We start from the raw sequence: 24,460 nt of genomic DNA on the forward strand, positions 1-24,460 counted from the left end.
ACACAAAGTGAAGGACAGATTATGTTCTTTTTTAATAGGTGAGCATTTGTTTTCTCTGCGATTGCGATTTAGAGACCTTGTGTTTGAAAGAAGTAGAAAAGAAGCTCACTGCTTTCTGCTTTTATTGAGAAACTGTTTTATAACAACAGCGTGAGCTGTCCTCTTTCATTTAGCCTGAGAAGGGCTGGGATAAGGTCAGAGATTCAAGCAGACATAACAAGGTGAACATCTTGTTAAACGTGTGTCATCAGGAGTGAATGGATTTTACAGCTTAAAAAATGAACCGGAAATTCTTACAAATCACAGTGAAGAGAAACTTAATGATAGTGTAATGTCTCTGTTAAATGTATTTAATAATTCTGATTTAAAACAATTTCCCTCTGGGATTAGTAAAGGAACTCTGATTCTGATTAAGCAAAAGGTGGAATTGTCAGTCGAGTAGAATAATGTTTTCTTTTTTTTTGGGAGTCTTAGTGGATTACTAACAAATTCACCTAAAATTGTACTTCAAAAAGTTCAAAGGAATATGAAGCCCAGCATAACACACAAAGTAATAACAAAAAGATTCCAAAAATACACAATATGACATAAAACACAGAAAATGACAACAGAAACACAAAACAACAACTTAAACAGACAAAATGACTCTGAGGACACACAAAACAACAACTTATATACAAAATGACTCCAAAGACACACAAAACGCCAATGTAAAAACCCAAAATGAGAGAAAAACTTAAGAAAATGACAGAAAATGACTTAAAAAAAAAACCACACAAATCGACAACAAAAGTTCAGAAAAGGAGAGAAAAATACACAAATTGACAACAAGAACACAAAAAATAATGACAAAAACACCCAGAATGAATAGAAATACACATAAAGATACACTACAAATTCCCAAAAAGTCTAAATGGACTTAAAAACTCACAAAACAACACAAAGAGGAAACAAAACCCTTTTAGTTCTTTTCTGTGTTAATGCTTCTTTTTCTGTGTTAAGTCTTTACTTTTGTTATATGACCGTTCTGTTAGTTGTTGTTTTTCACCAAGAATCATTTCACAACAAATCTTTCCTTGAAACCCATTCTGATTCGGTCTTGGCTTCAGTGAATTTAAAGATATGTGCTTATTGTAATAGGAAACTGTTATGGGACGCAAGCTCAGGCTTGATCACCCTGTAGCTGGCCACCTTTGATGAGGGTGTCTCGTGTTTAAAAAGCTGAAACAGCGCCTGATTCAAAGAAACACGACTGATGATGTGTCCCAAATGTACATCCTTCCCATATCTGAGACACAGCTCCCACACCACTCTCAAATGGTAAACCTCGTGTGACTACCATATTTTGCCACAAAAGACAGTTTAGTTAACGTTCTGTGTTTAATTATTTTGATTCTAACATAGTTAAACAGTAATATTAAAGTTTGTGGCTTTCTGGTGACATTCACTAAATCCACTAAAGTATTCTATTAACCAAATGTAAAAAATGATCAAAGTGAAAGAGCATGAGGAACAAATCCAGTTTTCCATTTTCATATTGACTTCCTGTCAGATGCCATTAGTTTATAAAAATGGATATAAAACCAATAATAAATCTTTTTGAAGTCCTGGTAGCTGTACTTCATAAAGTCACCTCCGGGAGTGTCCTCTGGTTCTCTCACACAGACACACTGACCTTTGCCTCAGTCTACCTTCCCCATTAAAGGACGGACGTGACAGACGTGACAATTATCAAATTAATTTCTTGGCAAGAACCAAAGACTTCGTCTCAAACGTGGACCACAATATCAAGCGCTCGGATTAAACAAGCAGATGTCTTTTAACACTGCTTCTCTTCCCCTGTACAGCCACTTTAATGTTACTTTTCATTGGCGTAAAACAACAAGCAGAGCGGATTTTAAAACTGTCAGTATTTTTTGACAAAAGCAGAAGCGATTGCAGTGATCATGATCAAAGAAAAGTCTGACAAGTATCAAATATAAAACAGTCTTATTTCCATGGGGAACTGTTAAATTTGCCAGCAAGATTAGGAGAAAAACTTGCATAAAAGCTTCAAAATACAATGAATGATAAAGGTTGAAAACACAAACAAGGCGTCTTTAGATCTAATGAATTCTGACTAAACATTCAGTTCAAAAGGAACAAGTCTGTATTTCTAAACCAACTAGACTTCTGCTATACATACTGTACATGCCATGTATAGGAAGCAATTAGGTCAAATTTTCACCACATCTTAATTGAGCAGACTTAGGACCTGATGTACTGAAGGTTGGCATCATGCCTAAAAACGTGCGCTTACTTAAAGCAGAACTAAGTAACTTTTTCACCTTAATAAATCCTTTTCATAGTCCCTGTGAGGGTAATACAAGTGTTTATGGGGTGATTGGGGGGTCCTTCATCCCCCTTGCAGTCTCTGGCCAGAAAACAGCACATGCAACTTTCCTGCCTCCAACCCGGTGGCAAGACGTACTGCTTTACGGCAGCCCAATACAAACTAATGCTAGATTATGACCAGCCCCGTGGCTGCACACGGTTGTCTACAAATTCACTTTTCTCAAACTTATATCATGGTGGAGCCAGCAAAAAAAAAGGCAGAGAAGACCTTTGTCTGAGGAACGGAGCAACTCCATCAGTGACAGCTCAGCAGCAGCACACAGCATTCACACTGTCGTCGTAGTGTGTGTGAGATTGTGCAGCAAGCATGCACACACACTTGCAACCCAGCTCTCCATCAGTTTTTACGACAGTGACATAACCAAAAGGGACCTTTAGGGGGAGCGCTAAGTGCAAGTTACTTAGTTCTGCTTTAAATCTGCTTCACCACATGAATCACATTTTTTAAACTGTCATCCACTACTAATGCCAGTGTGACCGCAGATAGAAACACTGCTAATGTGACATTTCTGGTGTTTAAACAAAGCCGGATATTGATATTGTGGTTCCCATGGAAACCATAGATCTAGGGACAAACGGGAAACAAAGCTGAACAAAAAGCGAATCACTTTCTTGTTCGGCAAAAAAACTCAACGAGATCACAGTGAGAATGAAGTAAAAACACTTATTCAAGAAACGTTTTCGCTTCGGCGCCATAGTTGCATTTTTCTGCATGACTACAAATCCCACAATGCAATGTATTAAACTTTTCCGAAGTTCAAGTCACATGACCATTTGTCAACAACCCAATTGTTTTTGGTGGAGTCAATAACAAACTTACGAGTGGCAATTTCTAATTTTGACATTTGTTTGCGAGTAAATCTCTATCAGAAGATTCGTGAGAAATTTAATTCAATTCAACTTTATTTATATTGTGCAAATGACAACAATAGTCATCTCAAAGCGTTAAATGTGAGTTATGTGGTTAAGCAGCTTGATCTAATATCTAATCAAGTAAAAAGATCAATTTAGCACAGAGAATGGGATTTACCAAGCCTGGAAATGTTTCCAAAGGCTGTTTTTGAGCATTAATGTCCCAGGTTTCACAGGCAGGTGTTATTGTAACTGGCAGATGGCTGCAGTAATTGACTTAAGGAGATGTACGCAGAATGAAAGGATGATCGTCGCCTCTTCTTCTTATATCTGTTTTGATTTCTACTGCTGCTGCTTTTCACTTTTTCCTCAGATACTTTACAGATCTTTACATTTGTGCTCACCTCAACCAGGTGGTTGTCAGGTCCGTACAGCTCTTTGTCCAGCTCGATGACCAGGCTCTTAAAAAATGAGGAAAACTTCTTCTTCTGCTTTCCAGGCTGCAGAACAAAAAGGTGAGAACAGTAAATTAACAACATTCACATAGAAACGTTCCTGAGAGCGACTGTGGTTACCGTAGGTATTACAGTCGACCACAGGGCAAACTGCGCTACACTGGTTCTTCATTTACTGCCTGGTTGACCCATAATGAAGTTCATTACAACAAAGACGAAGGAACTTTTGTCTTTTATCATTAATTACAGTATATAGCTCAGCTCTGTGGAGCCTGAAAAATGAAAAATACATTTAAAATAATCAAAATGGATCAGTGACCTGTTAAAAACATTCTATAATAAAACTAACAAGAAAACTAAGAGCGCGCAAAACTCCGCCAAGCGCCAAATACAGTATACTGTTTGCCAGATATTTGCATCAGTGACCATTATCTCATGGTTTGGAAGACATTTCTAACCCCATTAATAACTATCCGGAACCAATCCGGATGAAACTCAGAGTGGTTTTGGTGGAACCAACCCGACATAACCAAGATGTGAATTTTTGAAATCTCGTCAATGATGAGAGATAGGGAATTTTCGATTTTTGAAACTGATCCAAAATCAGCATATGGATTCGGATCCCCTCCAAAATGTAATAATAAAGAACTCACTGATTACATCAGCAACACAGCATGAAGATTTAAAGACATCCTTCTTAGTTTCTGTCATCTAAACTTATTTTTCGCCATCCGACAATCAGTCGCATGAGATGAGAAAAAAAGAAGTTCCAAGGATGTTTTCCAACTCTGATTCCTCTAAGCACAACCAGAAATATTTGTGGTTTTTAAATTCAGCTTTGCAAACAACAACATGCTGAGTATCACAGTTTGACAGTTGGCCTCCTTAATCACTCATCTCAACATTAATCATTCTTTTTAATTGAAAACACTGTCATTTTAGTTTCCTTTCTCCAACTTCTACTAACGATCTCCATCACAGGCTCCATTTTAAATGAACCGTGTGACCCACTTTAACAAAATTGGAGTAAATGTGAAAGAAAACCAAAATGAGACTCACGTCATCCAGAAGCTTGCCCTCCACTCGGAGCTCCCACGAGGCGATGCTGCCGTCTGAGTCATCAGCGTCAGGTCTGGCAGGGTTGAAGGTGTTGGAGATGTAGAGCCTCAGTTTACGTTTTTGCTGCTGGCACAAAGGCACAGCAGAGAGCAGTGTTTAAAGAAATCCTTCACACGATTTGGAGGAAAAGATTCAGATTTCTATCTGGTGAGTTTTCAGAAGTCGTTTCGTCATATTACCTTCATCGGTCTCTTCAGGGCCTCCTGGATGTCTACACGCTTACGCATGATGGTTTGGTCCAGCTTGCGCTCGAATGCCAGCAGATCCATGTAGGCCTGGGACTCTGGGACAAGCTCCCGGATCTGCTTACAGAGTGATGACAATATACCCTAAAAATCTGACGGCCTCACAGTTCAATGAATAAACCTGTGTTCTGTTCCACTCTCAAAACCTGAGAATCTCTTACACACTTTGGAGTGTCACTGCCCAGTGTTTGAAAAGAGTGCTCAACAGAACATGTTTAAAAGATTAATTAATTAAAGCTAGTAAGGACGACTATCTTTTTTATCAGATAAATCCAGTGACGGCCTCAGAGATGAATAAAAACCCAAAATCGTTTGTTAGAAAAAAAAACAATATAAAAGGTTGAAATTGCCACTCGAAAGTTTGTTTTAACCTTCACTCAGAACTCTCACCTATCGACATTGTCAGAATAGTTTTGTGCGTTGCATTGTGGGATGTGGAGTCCAGTAGACGGATGCGAATTTACTTCATTCTCACCATGATTTCTTGTGTTAGGCCCAAAAAACTCTGCCAAAGTGACTTTTCTGGTGTTTTTCACAAACTGCAAGTTGTAGCAAAACAATGGTGGATGTTTATTTTGGGGCTTACACAAATTGAAGGTTCCGCAGAGTGAGGTGATATCACTGGGAATACTGGGAACAACTTGAACAAAAATGGTGTCAAGCGAATCAATGTTGTCCTTATTTAGTGAAGAAACACAAGAAATCACAGTAAGAATGGAGGAAAAACACATCTATGCATCTGTCTACTGGACTCAATGTCCCACAATGCAATGTACAACACTTTTCCGAGAGTGTTTACAGTGGCGATGAAAACAAACTACTATTCACATCTTTTTTTGGCTGATCTCTGATGTTTTTAATCTCTGAGGCTTCATCTTAGTGTTGTTCAACCTTGGGGTCGTGAATCCATGTGGGGTCGCCTGGAATTAGATCGGGGTTGCCTGAAATGTCAAACATAAGTGTTCTATACTTTCACTTTCTTAAATATAATTCTATTACAAATAAAATGCGGTAAAAAATACCACTAAGTGCACTAATCCTGCATAACAAACATCAAAAACTAATTTTAGAGAAAAAAAAAATGTCTCCAGAAATCTGTGATACAAAATGGGGTCATGACCCGAACTAGGTTTGGAACCACTGCTTTATCTGATAAAAGATTACTGTCTTCTCTAGCTTTAATTAGGACTTTAAAACAAAAGTTTGATCTTGTCACAATATTAGTTGGTAACGCATTAATTACTGGCACTCTTTCTAAAAGTGTCTGATTTAATTTCTAAGTGTGAGCGTGAGGTGCTGAAAAGCTTTATGGCTGTTATTGTAAAAACAAAGAATTTGGTGAGACTTCACTTTATTCACTGTTGAGTCACATTTAGAGCAGAAAAAACATGGTTTTAACATTGTTCAGCAATGGATTTGTTGTATTACCTTCTCAATGAAGACAATACATTCTATGCAGTTAAAAATACATTGAATAATGTTATGTAAAGAAGATTTTTTATTTTTAGTTAATGTATTTGTATGAAACATGCATATTTAGCTGGAACGTCGGCTAAATTAAATTAATCGGCTCCCCACACAATTAAAATCTTTATTCCAGAATAGTCTTTTAGTTGATTTAGTTATCTTACCAGGGATTTAAAAGTTAAGGAGGTGTTGCAGAAAGGTTATTTGCACAATGTGATTTATTTTTATGTTGACAAATTGTTATATCATGATTTTATTTGGTGTCAATGCCATGAATCATTAATACCCTCTGTAAGAAAATAACAATTCTTTATTTTTATATTTTTTTAAAACCTATAGAGAGCCATTGCAAAAGAGTCAAAGAGCCACATGAGGCTCCAGAGCCGCAGGTAGAATATAATCCTTCTTAAGTCCTTTTTTTTCCTTTTTACAAAATAAAAACAAAATAAAAAAATAAAAAATAAAAAATCACTTAAAATTAAATAACATAATTAAAATTATAGTTTGGGTTTGTTAAGCTTGGAGAACCAAATATATGTGCAGTGTTTGAGAACAATAAAGCATAATTTTATCACTAAAACGCTTCAACAATCAATGGTGTAGTGTAGTCTAATACTGAGACTAATAGTGCATCTCAGTTTGAATGTGACCTTGGTGTACTGCACACGGAGCATTTGACAGTAAAGAATTACACTTGTACTTGTAATTTGCTTAAAAGTACATTCTGAAAGTAAAGGTAAGTGAAGGTTCTTCTGGAGCAAACTCATTCCCACTGCTGCCCAGTCTAGGATGAAAAGTCTACTGGGAATAGAAATGAGACTCAGACGGAGCAGTGCATTACCATAGTAATAAAAGTCCTTTAACCAACGAGAACTGCTGGCTACACACACACACGCACAAACACACACACACCTTGCAGTCCTTGCCTCTCTCCTCCTCCTTCATGTTTCCTTTCCTTCATGTTTGGCTGCCCCCCCACCACCACCACCACCAAATCCCTCCTGTATCTGCATCTCACACATTTTCACTGTCCATGCTGCTGTGCTGATGGAAGTCTGTGTCAAACATTCCCAATCCCTGACTCATTATTGGGGAGTGTCACACCCGGCCGTTCCCACTACATTCTGTCTGTTTGAACTGGTACCTGTCCAGCTTCAGCGTAGACATAAAACACTGATGTGGTGCCACAGAAACAAAAAACCTCACCAGTGACAACATGTTGGATCTGCTACCTTCTGGTTGTCATATCCAATTTCAAACGAACAAGATTCAGTCCCAACAACACAAAGAAAGCCCCAAAACCTTACAATCACTCCTTCTATTTAGTAAAAATATAATTTGAACTACTGTGCCTACCAAGAACAAATCAGGATTTTCTTTTTCAGCTCTGTGTACAAAAGATAAGCAGGAAAAAATATCAAACTATCAACATAGGTAGAAATATGCCGGCTCACCCTTTGTGGAAGAATCTTGTCTGCCATTTTCCTTCTCTTAGCACTGGAGAGAAAGACAGAGGGAAAGAGGAAAAAGACAGTTTGTTACTATGGTGACTGATAGCGTAGCACCCAGGCCATCTGCTAAAATGCTGGGCCACATCCAGCACCCCAGCGTCCCAGCTGTGTGTGTGTGTGTGTGCGTGTATCTGCTCATATGTGCAATTGTGTGTTTCTGAATGGCATCATTGTGACTGGGGGCTTCAAACACACACACACACACACAAACACGCACACACACTGCAGAAGATTGGAAGATTTTCGACACGTTTTTTACGTTTCACATTTTTTAATGTGCCCAATGAACTTCTATTGTTTCTAATCTATATTTTTTGACTTAATACTTACCATGCCAAGAGAAAAAGACCAATCAAGGACATGATTGAGGCTTTTAATTTTTCAACATACAGTATTTGTGTCCAGATGATCACAAACGCAACACTGTTGTCTATTTCTTTGCTATGTTGTCCCATTTGTTTCTAATCACAGGAGTAGAATAATGCAAGGTGTTGTCATACTACACAATAATACAGCACATCACTGCAAAAACTCCACCCAAACAGTAAAAAGCTGTAGTTGAAAAATCATCAAACAGGATTTTAAAAATAGTCTGACAGCTGTGCTCTCGCTTTAGAAGATGAATGATTAAAATGAACTAAAGTACAAGAAGATGTTTTGTGAACGGGAGGAAAAAAGTATCTGAGCGCAGTCAGCTGAGCCGTTACAATGCGGTGAACACGGAGGGTTAATTTAACACCAGCTCGTTAACTACTGTATAATAATGACATTGACAGTCAAAAATCAAGTTTTAGAGTTAAGAAAAAACTGTTTAGTTTTATATGTACTGTATAGAAAACAAACAATAAAAGCTTGTTGTTTCCATTGCCATAGACTTTTCCTGGTTGTTGGTATAAACACAAATACAGTTATGCAGTCATTACCCGACGCACATCAGTCAGACTCAGGGATAAACCGATATGGATTTTTTAGGGCCGATGCTGATACCGATTTTTTTCCATCAGCCTTAGCCAATGATCGATACGGACTGCCGATTTTCTTGAGCCGATACTACTTTTGCTGCCTCAATTTACATAAAAAAATGACACAATGATAACAAATGGTACGAGCATTTACTGAAATTAACAAAGGTGAGGTAGAATGACAACAAGTAAAAAATATTTAACAAATATTAAGAACAGGTGATGTAGAACAAAAACAATTAACAAATATTTAACAAAAATTAAAAACAAGTGATGTAGAACAAAAACAATTAACAAATATTTAACAAATATTAAAAACAGGTGATGTAGAACAAAAACAATTAACAAATATTTAACAAATATTAAAAACAGGTGATGTAGAACAAAAACAATTAACAAATATTTAACAAATATTAAAAACAGGTGATGTAGAACAAAAACAATTAACAAATATTTAACAAATATTAAAAACAGGTGATGTAGAACAAGAACAAGTAAAAAATATTTCTACTCTCTGTAAATAATGCGAATCGGCGAACGCAGCAGCCTGCATCGGCCAATGCCGATACACGTAAAAACTAAAAAAAAAATCGGCCAATAACATCGGCCGGCCGATGTATCGGTCTACCGCTAATCGTGTGTCCTGGGTGATGAGGGGGCTCAGTGCTTTGGTTGATGATGACAGTTTATTGGTGGGAAGAAAGACGAATGGCACAGAGTATATGGTACAGATTTTTTCATCTACAAAATGTACAGATTTATTAGCCACTAATCTAGTGACTATATTTTGTTCCATCTCTCTTCTTCTCTGGTTAGAGAGGGCAAAGGAACACCTCTCATCATGGTCCTCATTCCTCAAGGTACACAGGGAAGAAGAAACCACACACCTGTATGTTGACATGAGTATCTCTCTGTCTCTTCTCTAAAATTATTTACTGCATCACTGGAATTGAACTTGTATGATCGCTTGTATATTTTCAACAGAGATAGAACAGCTTTGAAATAAGCGCCACATTGCAGCAGCAATGAAATGAACTGTTTTTTAGTCAACTAAGTAATCAACTATAAATTGTTAACAGAAAAAAAAAATCCTAGTGCGTATAAGATGTTCTGAATGCCATGTTAGTTATTATAGCAGGCATTTTACCATTTACAATTTAACAAAAAGTAATGAATAATATGAATCAGTGGTGACAGACTGACTATGACCTGCTACAGGTGAGAGAAAACAAACCAGATAAAAGAAAACATTAGTTACACTGATGGAAAAGATAGTATTTAAAGACTATTATTATTATTATTATTATTATTATTATTATTATACAATTTTCTCCTTCTAAAGCACAAAGCTGTAACCATGAGGATATCGTATATTTTTTTTACCTTTTTGAAGGTTTAACTGAAATTAGTTTATGGATAAAAAAACGACTGCTCTTCTTTGCTCCATTTTTTGAATGACTACTCCTCTGTTAGTTCTCGTTAGATCGGAACACAGTTTGGTATGAATACTCTATGAATGAATATGATGAGACGCTCTGAGCCATTTTTTTTTTTAAACCCCCCATTTCCGGTTATTTTAAAATTCATGGTAACATAGTCGTGTGATTAATCTTTTCAAAGGTAATTCAACGTAGATTACGATTATGTAGCCCTTTTTTGTTTTTTATATGGGCCCCTCCTTTTTTTCGGCCATTTCCATTAAAGTCGTTTTCTCATTTATTTGTGAGTCAAATGTTGCGACAGTTGGTGGTACCGAATTATTGACACAAATTCTCAGGAACGTGTTACGTGCTATCCGGGAGGTGACGTTCCACGGGCCTGGCTGTAGTTCATCCGAACTTGTTTTAATTAATTAAGAGTTTTTAAATGTTATAGTGGTTTTGTGCCTTTTTTACTCTCTTTATCTGTTCATATAAGTGGGTGTGTTTCTAATCTCCTATTCCCTACCTGCATGATTTTCTTGTTTCCTCTTCCAAATAAAAGTTTAGGTGCATTTTAGCAACGACAGAGATGAAATCTCTAATTTCTGCCTCTCGTCCTCTGTCCCCTGATTCATATGAACTAATTCTGATTAACTTAGTTTTCCCTAAAATGACCAAAAAACTGAATCATTCAACAACACATACTGCAGCTTCTTTTAGTGCCACCACCTATTTGATATTTCAATGTTTCCAGTGTGAAGTGATCTAAACATTTAATCTGATTTTCCTCCATGATAGAAAATGTGAATGTTTTATCAACAGCTGGATTATATATATTTTAAATGTTTTGAGACACATTAAAATACCACATTTTGAGTTGAATTCATGCAGAATAAATGGAAATTCAGAGCTTAATAAAAAACTGTGCACGATGGGGAGCAAACACAAGGGATTGCTGAGGAATGGGGCGTCTTTGTAGGATGGGGTGGGCTTTCACTATCCTATCCTTGTTGCAGTGCAAATAATTTTACTGTCACAGAGCACTGAGTCGTTCTGTGAAGCAGTGCGTTACATCAGCATGCCAAACACTGCGCTGCTGCAAGGAAAGCTGAAGGATCTGGGAGTGCATTGAAAGGGAAAAAACAAAAAAAACAAGAAGTTTCCTTTTTACACTCACCTAAAACTGTTTAATACGGGATTTTATTCCCAACCTGTTCCCATCATGCCATGCTCCAGCCACTAGCATGCACCACTACATTGTACTGGGCGTCAGATTTAAAGGTTTCTCTTTAACTCATTCAGGGAGTGCTGGGCTGGGGGGTTGGGGTGGGGGTGGGTAGGTTAATTAGGCCAGAGTTGTCAAACCAAAGAAAAACTGACATGCAGCAGAATAAACTCCTACTTTGATCCGAGCGTGGGATCTGATTGGGGCTCTCTCATGTCCATCTGCCTCGCCGGCATCTCATTGGCTCCAGGGAATCCCACTGGCTTCCTAAGAGTTGGTGAGGATTCGAAGGTTGACCGATTAGAGTTGTGGCAAAACACACTCATGTACGGCGTCGGGGGGGGACATCTGGTTGGTGTGCGGGTTTAGGTGTGATTGTGCGTTTGCTGTGTGTGTATAGTTGTAGTCCACGTGCACAGAGGCTATATTCCTGCTCTTCTGAGGGACACACTCATTCAACAAGGTCTCTGCGGGAACCAAAACAAACATGCTTCACACAGACACAGACAACACACTGATAATGAACGCACTGTGAAGTATCTGGGGAGAACACATTAGGTGTGGACATGCTTAGACGCTCTTGTTGCGTGGATGTGGATGCTAGTTTCACTTAGCAACAAGGAGTTTGGCACCAAGGAACACACCATGCACACTTTCCCTGTCATTCTCATCATCCGAGCATTGATTCCTAACACGGAGACGTTCATTAATGGCGAAAGCCCGATATTAAAAAACTAAACTAGGGTGCAGAGGTTCACAAGTACTTGAGGGAAATAAAAATCCAATTGAATGGGATAGATCACACAAACACACACATACTGATCGAATAAGACGATTCAGAAAAACCCAATTATAATATACCACCTTGTTTTTTTCTTTTTCTTTTAAGAACAAAACATTTGTGTGAACGAGGCGGGAAGCATCACTGAATGCATTGAGAAGTTTCTATTTGCTGCCCGTTTGTTGCTGTGATTAAAAGATTTTTGGCAGTATCAGAGCTACCAAGACCACAAAACAAGCTTGCAAAATGATAAAAATGTAATTTCCTTTTTGGGATGTGAGAGGAACAATGAGTCAATGAGAAAATGAACTTATGACACAGGGCCGCATGTTAGGTTTTAATATTAAAACCTAAAGAAATACGTGCAAATGTGGTGGTGGATGTTTTTCTGGTCTTGTTTGCGGAGAATGCTGCGTCGTCTACTTTTTTTTTTGCCTATAACTGATGAGTCACTGCTGTCAAATGAACCTGCAGCTTTAAAGCAAACAGGGAATTACAAATAAACAACAACGTTGGTTACGATATTTGTTGAGCACTTTTAGGTTTGATACATCCTCTCCTTATGTGTTTGTTTTTGTACTTTTCGCTGCACAGCAAATATTACTCACATTTCATATTTCAACATTTTGAAAAAATGATACATGAGGTGCCTAACAGTCAGTAACATGAATTGGAAGCCTGAAAAGCAGGGAACACCAAGGGCTACCAGTTTGATATACAATTCATAAATATTTTACAAGTCCACTTTCATTAGAGCACATATGTCAAGCTCAAGACCCGTGGACCAAGTTCGGCTCACCAGATCATCTAGTCCGGCCCGCAGAAAGATTTTGTTCAAAGTACAAATTACAGCAAAAATAGGACTTTTTTAAAAAGCTAGAAAATTCTTGCAAATTATCCCACAGAATTCTGGCAAATTCTATTGCAAATTTAGAGAAAATTAGTTGCAAAGTCAATGAATTTTCACCAATTGTTTAACGTTCTGAATTTTGTTTGAATTTGTGTTTTTTTACTTAAAAAAAAACATAGGATTTTTTTGGTCCGGCCCACTTGAGGTCAAACTGGGTCATATCTGGCCCTTGAACTAAAATGAGTTTGAATGGTGCAAGGGTAAGATAATGAAGGAAGATGAGCAGTAACTTCAAAATGTATATAATTAAGTCTTTACGTGCAAAATTATATTATTCTTAATTCATACAATTGTTTCATTTTCATTATATTTAATAAGAAATTATCATATTCCTATTTTAATAGCCACTAACTGACAACTTTTAATTAATCGTGTAACATGCACATTTAATAATTTGGCATTATTTTTAAAAATCAGCTTTGGGTTTGTTACTTTAAATATATTCTATCACAATCCAAACACTAAATCTGCAGCATATTTAACAAAATCCTATTTGCGATACCTGAACACAATTGACAACCATCTTTAAATGTTCTGACAGCAGAATAATATTGTACTGAGGCTCTGACTACATATGTCATCTGTATTTATCTTTAAAGTTTGAAGTCTGGCAAGTAAATGAGATTTTAGATGGAGCTCATTGGTGACTAGTGCAGGCCTGAGGGCACGTCACATGGTCCATGTGGGCTACCTGGTGCCCGTTGACATCATATTGGACCCCTGCTGTAAAGGATTTGATCCCGATACTACCTTATCTTAACCAATAATAGCTGTTTCAGATTTTATGGCAGCCCAAACTGAAATAAATACATAGATTAATTACTGGGTTTTAGACAAAAACATTGTCAAATGTATATTTTTTGCTATTTTTCTAGAAGACGATCCTTCTTTCAAATAAAAGATTTAAGTAGCACTTAAAGCAAAGCAAAGAGCACCTAAATCCTATTTTTAGTTTCAGCTGCTGTGTGTAGGACAGCATTAGCTGTGCAGCGCGGCCATAAGTCCTCAATGACACTGCCAACACGAGCGTTTTGTTGTCAGTGAAGAGGCTGAGAACGCTCACAAAGCATCAGACAAGTCATCTGTGGACGCATCGATCGGAGCCACCGAGGACCGACCTGGACACCGGACGTCAACCCCTACATGCTCGACAAGAACATTTAATTGTAAGTGGATCAATCATGCTGCACAAAGTGTGCATATTGATCGTTCGTCTAATGACCTCACACTTGTCTTCAGAAAGAGGTGTTACAGGGTCGAAGTGACTGCAGACAGCTGCAACATTAAATGTGATAGAGAAAAAAACTCAATTACAAGGTCACCAAGGACATTTAGAGGTCACGCTGAGGTGTAATGGTGGTGGACGTACAGAAAGGAGAGCAAGGCAAGAGACAGGCAATCAAAAGGGGCAGAAAACTCCAGAACAGACACACAAAGGTCACGGTTTCACTTTCCCTTTTTTCTGACAATACATATCTTATTCCTGGAGCTGCTAAAGCCTTAATATTGGTGCAACTAATACTCATCTTTTTTTAAGCCAATCTTGATTGTTGTGTCAATATAAATATTTTTTTTTTTTTTTTTCTCACAGTAGCGACTTTCACAATAAATGGATAATTTTACAGTATCATGCCTGTTTATTTACAGTGAAAATTGTGAAATGCATCTTGAATTAACCAAAATTTTCTAATGATATTTTTTCTTATTAGGATTCCTTTTTATGTCTTATTATAAACTGTAACATGTTTGGATATTTATGTAACTCAGTGGACCGTTCCTTTAAAACAACAACATTCCATATGTACAGTTTCCTTGACAATAAATTATTGAGAGCTCGTTTTGAAGAAGCAGAGTTTAGAGCCTAAAGTGTGGGAGATGACTACAAATGTTACTTCTACAGATGTGCACACTGTGCACAGATCGTGGTTTCCTCTCGCTGGTCATGTGGTACGCGGAATAAAAAATTCCCCAAAATTGTGTGGTGTAATACTGCTTTCCTGCTTTTTCAAACTCAGTATATAACCAGTGCCAATGCCCAACCCTTTACTCCATCTGATGATTCCTGCATGTTCAGCAAAGCTCATTCTTTCCTGCGAGGCAAGATGGTTTAATTACCTCTGATCTGATATCAAATAAATGATCAAACAATATCAAACTATACTAGCATTACCATCACTGCATTCAAATAATATTCTTAGTTGATAGACACATTTGAGAGTTTAACCACAGGCGTTGTTGTCAACTTGAGCTCACAGATAAAACACAAGTGGACACACAAAGGGAGTGCAGACCATGCAGTGTGTTTTTGTATCAAAGCTGAAGGTGGAGCAGATCAACACTCACTTTCTGGCCCGGTTTGGAACGACCTGCTGTTGCTGCTGCTGTTGTTGCTGCTGCTGTTGCTGCTGCTGCTGCTGGGAGGGGGCGGGCCTCTTACGACTGGGCTCCATCACCGGGGAGGGCAGGCCAGGCCGCACTGATGGGCTGCCTCCGTACGGGGGGCCAGGGGGGCCCATCGGGGCGCCCTGGTGGGGCATCCTTGCTCCAGACGGCATGCCAGGACGCTGCGTGGAAAAACCGAGAGAGAGAGGGACACGTGTGAGGAAATATACACTCATCATTCAGCCGATTAAAGCCTCTCTGTGTCACATTGCCAAACTCCAACCATGTGTTATTAGGCTGACTGTGTCTCTTCCTGTTAAAGTGTCAAAGTGACATCATGTCTATTGTGGATCAGACCTGAGCGTCTGATCACAAGTGTGTGTGTGTGTGTGTGTGTGCAAAGGGTTGTGGGAGGAAGTCCATGGCTGTGTTCGAAATCGCATACTACAGTACTACTCATACTAAATCTAACATCAAAATGAGTAGTGGATATTAGGACATTAGATAGTATGGAAAGATTGAGTATGCCAGAAATACCCGGATGTATACTATATCGGGACATTTTTTAAGTATGCGTGATGGGCACACGAGTCATACTCAACCATCCCATGATGCATTGCAAGCAGAATGTAAAATGGTACTGGGGCAGGCTTCAAGCTGAAAATTAAACATTCCCTTTTCAAAACAAAAACATCTCATCTTGTCTTCCATTAGTTTTTAACGCTTTTGCAAATAGAGCTCTTGTTTTAAAGTTAACCTGAGGTTTTGTCAGTAGCAGCACAGTGGCCACATTTACATAGGAGCTTTAATTCCTCTTTTCAGAATAAAAGTGAATTCCTCTCTAAACTGACCTTATAAACACTTCATTCCTAATGCAAATGTAATTCCGAAATAAACTTAAATCCGAATTAGGTGACTGGTTTATTCTGATTTTAATTCTGAATTAAATAATTCCTCTACATTGTAAATGTTTAATTCATATTTATTCCTGGTTATTGTTTTCCAGACTTTTACTGGGCTTTATTTACCGGCGATTAGTTCCTATCTCCTTCTCCTGCTCAGCAGAGCAAAGTGAAACAGTGTGTTATTGTTGAGCTGCTGCTTCAATTGCACAATCAAAATAAAAGTGCAAACAGTTCTCATGAGGTCTTTTATGTTGCAGCCGAAAATAAAAAAAAATTGCTGTGTAATTCATCCCGATAGACGTGAATACGTCACATTCGCCCCCTGTCCAATCAGAACCCTTCCCAACCCCCAGACCTAAAGCGGAATTAAATAAAGCCAAATAAAGATGTTTTCCATGTAAACCTCAATTTGGAATTACTAATTCCATGTAAATACAAAGCGGAACACTTCAATGTCGAATAATTTAATTCGGAAAAACTAATTCCGAATTCAAAAACATCATGTAACCGTGGCCAATGGCATGTGATTCTACACGTTTCATGGATCAAATGTCCAGATGTTGAGATTCTACTTGGTTATTTTCTCAGAACTTTCAAAGGTGGCGAATAAACTGAGATATTTAGCCTCAGTGTGCTTCAGGTTTTTGTAATTATAGGTTTGAAATGCATCTTGGGAGACTTGGAAGTATACTTCAGTGGGAACGGTCATTAATCCTAATTCCTCTTCAATTATCTAGTAGACACTGGACAGTATATACTCATTGAGTTTGTAGAACATTAGTACCAGTGTGCCATTTTGAACCCAGCCCTTGTGTTTAATCTACTGGTGCTAGTCCATGTGCGGAGCTTGCCTTCGAGCTCCAGGGTTAGACCTATAGTGTTGTTTGTAGTAGTTTGGGACAGTGTGTGACGTGTGTGTACTCTAGTTTTATTGTCACTTAGGGAATGTGTCGTGTGTGTTTTATTTAGAGTGTAGAAACGCAAACATAGACTCTTCTCTTGCTACAAAACTCCCCTGAATAGTCATTCTTCACACTGCAAACTTTGTCATACAAAAGGAATGGTAAACAATGCAAAGAGTGTATGAGTTTGATGCCGTTGAACAACTGGGAGCCTCTCACCTGTGCCTGTCACTCCCATTGCAACAGCTGCCTCACTTTATTGTGTTTGACTACGGACCTTCCACTGTTTGTTAGAGACTCACTGCAAGAATAAGCAGCTCTTTGATTTGGATGGTTTTAACTCTAAATAAATAAGCTATACCGTTACTAACACATTAAATCAGTAGCCTGCAGACACAATCGAAGAAATTCAGAATATCTTATTATTAAAATAGTGTAGGTCAAGACAGAACTGTGGATGTTATCTTATATTATCTGCTCCTGTCTTTGTGTCATTTGCGCTCAAATAATTTAATCACGTAAAGAGCAGCTAAATGTTAATAGCCAATAATTCTATGCACGACGGGTGCAGAGGAGGCTTTGTCCTCTGCCAGCATGTCGACAATTACTGAAGTAGTGATTCTTGTTTGTTTATCTATTATAGTGGCATCACTTTACAAATCAGTAGACGTTATTTTATAAATATTCGTAACCCTGTTGACAAGCCGAGCAGATTTTTTTTCTGTCATTTTTAAATTAGTTTGGTTGTTTATTACTACTTCCAAGTCCTACCTTAAGCGTAAACTATCATTTTACTGCATTTTTAGTTGAAATATATGCAGACATTTCACATCATATGAAAGAAAAAGCAGATGTAACTCATTAAATGGATTATATAACATTTAATTTGCCATACTAGAGTGGACTTGAGGGCTTTAACTCTTTCTTTTTTTTAATGCTGCAATCACATAAGATTTACAGGCAATCAGGCATTTTAAAAGCTGAGGTTGATGACTTTGGAATGAGCTGTGGCAGCAAACTCAATTTTTAAAGTACACAGCTGAGTTTGTCCTCCCAGCCTCCACTCAGTGTAACCCACATTGTTCTGTGCAGTGTTGACTGACTGTGTTGCTTCATTGTTCAGCACAAATCAAATGATTGGATGAAAGATACATAATTAACGCTGTTGCAGAATGTTTCTGATGATGTCATTGGAGTTTATATATTTTATTACATTGGAACGAATAGAAAAATACCTTTGGGGGGTTTCAAAGCCAACCTTTAAAATTACAGTAGCTAGACAGTGAAGTAAACAAAAGGCAGAGACTTACAGTAGTTAACACTGCAGATTATTTCATAGTAACAGCAAAAATGCCTTTGATTTGTTTTTGGTTTTTTTTTTTAATGTAAAAATATATCATTTTAAACATATTTTGGTCAAAGCTCCATTCAGAGATCAGAGAGTAATTAAAAGCTCAAACCTCAAGGAGAAAGTGAGATAGCATTTCCTTGAACAGGGTGATCACTGGTGAGGTTGATCAATATCCAGTCTTTTTTTTTTTTTTTTTTTTTTTTTTTTTTTTAAGTAAATCGAGTCAGACAAGCAACAACTCACAAGAAAGGTTATGATATTGAACAGGATGTGAATTGAGGCGTGCTGGGGGCACTTTGACTATCACCAAACTACCTTTAAAATCCAGATTTGAGGAGTTGAAAGTTAAAACTGAAGCACATTATTCGGATTACGTCGCTGTGCTGTTTAAATACAACAATCCTTTTTGACTAAATGCAACCTGAGCACAGATCGATCTGTAGTAACCACCTTAGTGATACTAATGCATGCTGCAAGTCCATCAAAAATGTTGTACAGAGTCAGATTAGGAGCCTGAAACACAAAGTGGTGGATTCTTTGTACTGTGCACACACACACACAACAGTTGTGATTGTTTTAAAACACTTGTGTTATGGCTACACTTACTATATCCTTGGGTCTTTTTTCTTAGTGAACTAGATTTGAGTTTAATGCATGCAAGGCAAAAGATGATAAAACAATCCAGGATCTAAATGTTGTAGAAAGAGAAAAAAAATCAGGAGATTCATAGTAAATGCACACGCACATAGTCCGTACACTGATCTTTAGACTGTCCACAAACAGGCTGAAAGCAAACAGTGAGCGAAGTATAATCAGATAGGCCCCAAGAAGAGCCAGGTAAATATTCAAGTGATTCAAATTGCATATGCATGTGTTCACATGGAGATTCAATAACACCAAACAGATTAGAGCCGTGTCCGACGGGCTCAGACGGACGTATTATGTGCCCTTTGAAATGGACCAGGCAGAGATCCAGTGATAAGAAGCTTCAGCAGACGCTGCTGTCACTCCGAGGGGAAGTTTGCTGGCAGAGGGGGGAGGGGCAGGGACGTAGGGGGTAGCAGCAACTGAGAGGGTCTCCAGATAGGAGAGGATACAGTATAACAACATATGTTTGAGGCCAATGTTGTCACCTGGTGGCGTCTTAAGTGGTCGCATTATTTCACTGTCTCAGAAGAACAGCAGAGAAGATTTTACAAAGCCAAACCAACCACCACTGGCTTTCTGCACAATTTGAGCCTTTCAGATAAGAACCAGGGACAACAGATGTGGGTCTTACACACACGCGCACACACACACACACACACACACACACAGACACACACACACACACGGAGCAGGACTGTATAATCTGACCAGATGAACTGACTCCAACACTCTGCCGGGAGCTCTCCCAGCTCACAAGCCAGCAATCGAATCTGCCATGAGAACAGATATCTGAGAAGCATGTTGGCATCTTGGTGAAGGCTGGAGGGATTTGAAAAGGCCAAACTCAACCCGCACAGTCCTAAACATATGAACACATGGGTTTATTATACAAGACTGACCCCTCAAAGGCTTTGATCTGAGCCCTAATAGCTAATAACAAGCAGGTAGAGATGTATTTATATGAGATATTTAACTCACTGAAGGGGAAATACTTCCAACTTGTTGATAAATGTGCTTGAATGTGACAATAAATAAATCAATGAATAAAATGTCAACATCTTAGAATCCATCACTGTGTTCAAATGCCCCTCAGATTTAAATGCTACGCTTGTTATCGCAGGGAATTAAGTACACAGTTGATTTTCAAAGAAAACTTTAAAGACTGCATGTGATTATTACTCCCGACATTTAACAGTTGCACCGTAAAAGAAATGTGTTCATCTGAAGATTAATTTATTGCTTTTTTTTTTTCCAAGGTCGTGCTTTCTGAGCGGAGACTAACTAAACTATTTCAATTCTGCAGTACTTTCAAAAACATTTATGATATTCACCGCTCGCTCAGTGCTGCACGGTGGTGAATACGGCCAACGTAATGATAGATTTGTAAAAAAATTAAATAAAATAAACAATAAATACAAAAAAATAAAAAATAAATAAATTATATCTGGAATATATGATGATATAATGTGATTAATGTAAAAATAAGCTGATTTATAGCTGCAGGCTTGTTGGTTCATATCTGCTGGAGACATCACTGTGTGCCGATGAGCAAGGCCCTTAACCCTTAACCGTAAGAGAACCAATTTCAGGTATGTGCACCTACAGCGGTTTATTAAATGTGTTTTGGGATCAATCAAATAGTTTTGGATATACTTCTAAACAATATTAAAAACAGTGTAACGCTGCAATGCACCTATTTATTCAGAGACTGGATAATTCATGAAGGTTTTTTGTTTTGTCTACTCTACAATAATCCAAAAACATGCATCTCTCCTACCCTACCCCACCTTTTCTTTTTAAAAGCCAAAACTTGTTTAGTTAGAAGAAATTCTTCATATTTTCTAGTGATTGAACTGCAACATATTCATTAGTACAGTAGATGACGGACGCTGCATAGTTGGGTTAATCCAATCTGTCACCGAATTCACATTTCAGGATGTGATAATGATCTTGTTCCAGAACTGAATGAATTACATCAGGCTTGCATAGTCTTTTGGTTTCTATAGCGTTCATATTAATACCGCTGCATTAAGTTATTAATTTATCCTTCAACTGAAGCATTGAATCAAACATCTCTACATACTTTTATCCACTTGGCTTTAGAAATATTAGTCACCTTTCTAAAACAGAGATTGAATAACTGTTAAACCTTTTTACCTTAACATCAACAATATATGTGAAGTGAATTTTTAGTGACCTTTTTTTTTTATTATTACTTTGCACAGTTATTTCAATACAATCTTTTAGAACAAGGTCTCTGGTACTTTCAGGGCAACCAGGACTTTGTGTTTGAAATGTTTAGTGGTTGCGGTTTTCATATTATAATGGATGAGAAAAAATCCTTTTCACCTTTTTGGGTTTGAAGTAAAAATTCTAAAGAAGTAAAGGCTCATGACTAAAACTGTTTTAGTCTTTTGTTTGGTCAGCAAACCAAAAAGATTTTGCATTTTTGGCTTATTAAGCCAAAAGACACTTCCACAAAGTCCCTGTAGGCTCCGTCCTTCACCGTCCCATTTATTCAGGTAAAGTGACTACACCATCAGCTAAAAATCTGCACCACAACTGTTGATTTACACAGCACGCAATATGCCACAACCTCAACAGCCAAGATGTTGCCACTGTTAAAACATGGAGGGGACAAAGAGGAAAGAGTAGTGGGGCACCGACGAACGAAGGGATGGAGAAATATTTGGCTTGGAGCCTCATCAAGGTTAATTGGTCTGTTGAGACTAGGACGCGCTCATTTGCCTCATCAATCACCTGCTTCATTGTTTCCTAAAGTCGGACTCTGTGTGCCAGGCTACAGAATAGGAGCTGCTGCAGTGACCGCCTCTGTCAAAGACACAATACCTCATCTTGTTACAGTGTATAAATCTCAGCAGTCATTCAGCGGGACATCATATATATATATATATATATATATATATATATATATATATATATATATATATATATATATATATATATATATATATATATATATATCGGCATAGGCAATATTGTAATTTTCTATATCGCCAAAATAGAGAACTCAATATATCTTCAATCCCGATATATCACCCAGGCCTAATTTAACGTCTTGCTGCTCCACTACAATAAAATCTCAGGAGTGTGACATCATGAATATCAACAGTAGGCCTGATAGTGAGGAGGGAAAATATGCAGGAATGTAGGTGCAAGCCCTGTTGGCCCTGGTGCAATATGCATGTTCTCTCTAAACGTGCACTAGTTCATTCAATGCATTCCCAGTTTCCTGCCACAATGCAGTCTAGATGCACCTGGAGTCTCTTCGGTGAGTGAGTGTGTGTCTGTGTGGCAGAAATCTACTTATATATAGTAGAAATAGGATAAAGCTATTCATAATATGAGTTTTAAACAGTTATTAGGCTAATTATAGATGTGTACAAACTGCAACAGGATTGAGGTTTCACCCAGAACTCATTTAGCTCATTACCAAAACAAACCTCCTGTGCGCCTCATGTGCAGACTAACAGTTGCCTAACCTCTAACCATGAGCCACACTTGACTTGGCATTTTCTGTTATAGCTTCACATGAATGAGCTGATTGTTCTGCAGGATTTCCAGGATTTGGTCGTCTGCTGCGGCTCTCTTCTACGCTACTACATCCGTTCAGGGTCTGATGACCTTAGAGGTTCAAATCCTTGGAGCCACCATCAGAAAGGCATATGTGACTCTTGCTTTGAGTGGACTCGTCATTTCTCCCCCCCCTCCCCTGTTTGTGACTCCCAGAGAAGCATGCTCAGTCTGTCTCTGTGCTAGCCAAAGGGGGAGCTGCTTGGTTTTTTTCCTTCTTGATGCTGTTCAGCTGCTATTTCTACAAATGTCCTTTTCTTATGTGTGACTAAAAGCCCCTTTCCTCTCCTCTCCTCTCCTCTCATCCCATCCTATCCATCCCCGCTGCTCCACATCTCCTCACAGGCTGGGGATCCACAAGCGACTGGGAGGAGGAGGTGCTGGAAATAACCTTCACATGGCCAGCTCTACCCGGCTATCTCCCACACACAGACCTCCACTACTGCTGTACAGACACACACATACACACAAACACAGAGATGCATGCCAGAGCCCAGCTCGCTTCAAGGGAATGACGGACAGCGCCACTCACCACTCCATGGACCAGGAACTCAAACAGTTTGCTCTTGGTGGCTTTCCTGGCTCCCCCCGCCGTCTCCTCCGCAGCCATTTGCTCGGTCCCCTCCGTTCAACCCTGCTATGTCTCCCCTCTCCTTCTTTTGTCTTTCCCTCTCCCTTCACCCAGCCTCCTGTTCCCCTCCCCTGCTCCACTTTCCTTCTCTTTGTGCTCTCCTTTTCAGCACTGCCTGTTCCTGACTCTCTCTTTCTCTCTCTCTCCCTCCCTGCTCCCTCTCCCTCTATTTTGAATGTGCAGCAGCTCTGTCGAGGCTCTCACTGTGTCTTGTCACTTTTTAGTTGAGCTGCCTTTCAGGAGCCTGGCAGTCTTTTGGAGGTAGAGGTGGCAGTGGTGGAAAGAGGGACAGGGGGGAGGGAGGGGGAGGGAGAGAGAGAGAGAGAGAGACAGAGAGAGAGAGAGAGAGATGTGAGGCTGTGTGGGGGTCCGGTAGGGGGGTTTCAGCCCTCCAACCATGTGCTCCTTAGCACAGCTGTTGCATTCCTTTAGTAGATAAGGGCATGCAGCACAGCAAGCATGCAGTTTGGTTGGAAACAGAAAGGGGGTTGGGGAGCATCGTTCTTCTACGAGAACTCCAACATCTCCACCTGCTGGTGACCAACATGTGGTCAGCGCACAGATTCTGGAGACATTTGGGCTCTAAAATAAAGCTCACTGTGTGTTGACAGCTAATGCTAAAAAAAAAAAAAGGAGGGTGATTGTTTTGTTGAGGTGCGTCAATACGTCAGCAGCAGGGGTGGACTCGCTATCTGGCGTAGATAG

The 24,460-nt window shown here is 38.7% G+C and overlaps 1 protein-coding gene across 8 annotated transcripts in view; it reads right to left on the reverse strand.

The window, feature by feature from the left end:
• smarcd3b (SWI/SNF related BAF chromatin remodeling complex subunit D3b) overlaps positions 1-24,460 on the reverse strand; it is a 52,285-nt gene that overhangs the window by 7,097 nt on the left and 20,728 nt on the right. Inside the window, exons 1-7 of one of the 8 annotated variants that reach the window (XM_028434924.1) lie at positions 23,657-24,014; positions 15,686-15,906; positions 11,829-11,918; positions 7,987-8,029; positions 5,000-5,122; positions 4,761-4,883; positions 3,651-3,746 (exon numbers count right to left, since the gene is read on the reverse strand). In XM_028434924.1, coding sequence (XP_028290725.1) covers positions 3,651-3,746; positions 4,761-4,883; positions 5,000-5,122; positions 7,987-8,029; positions 11,829-11,918; positions 15,686-15,906; positions 23,657-23,734 — 774 coding nt within the window. In that variant the 5' untranslated portion in view covers positions 23,735-24,014. Of the gene's footprint in view, positions 1-3,650; positions 3,747-4,760; positions 4,887-4,999; positions 5,126-7,986; positions 8,030-11,828; positions 11,919-15,685; positions 15,907-23,656; positions 24,015-24,460 lie in introns of those variants that run through there. The other 7 variants (XM_028434922.1, XM_028434923.1, XM_028434921.1 and 4 more) reach the window with 7 other exon arrangements.

This window comes from Gouania willdenowi, chromosome 20 (assembly GCF_900634775.1).
Source record: "Gouania willdenowi chromosome 20, fGouWil2.1, whole genome shotgun sequence".
In the NCBI taxonomy this organism is placed as follows: Eukaryota; Metazoa; Chordata; class Actinopteri; order Blenniiformes; family Gobiesocidae; genus Gouania; species Gouania willdenowi.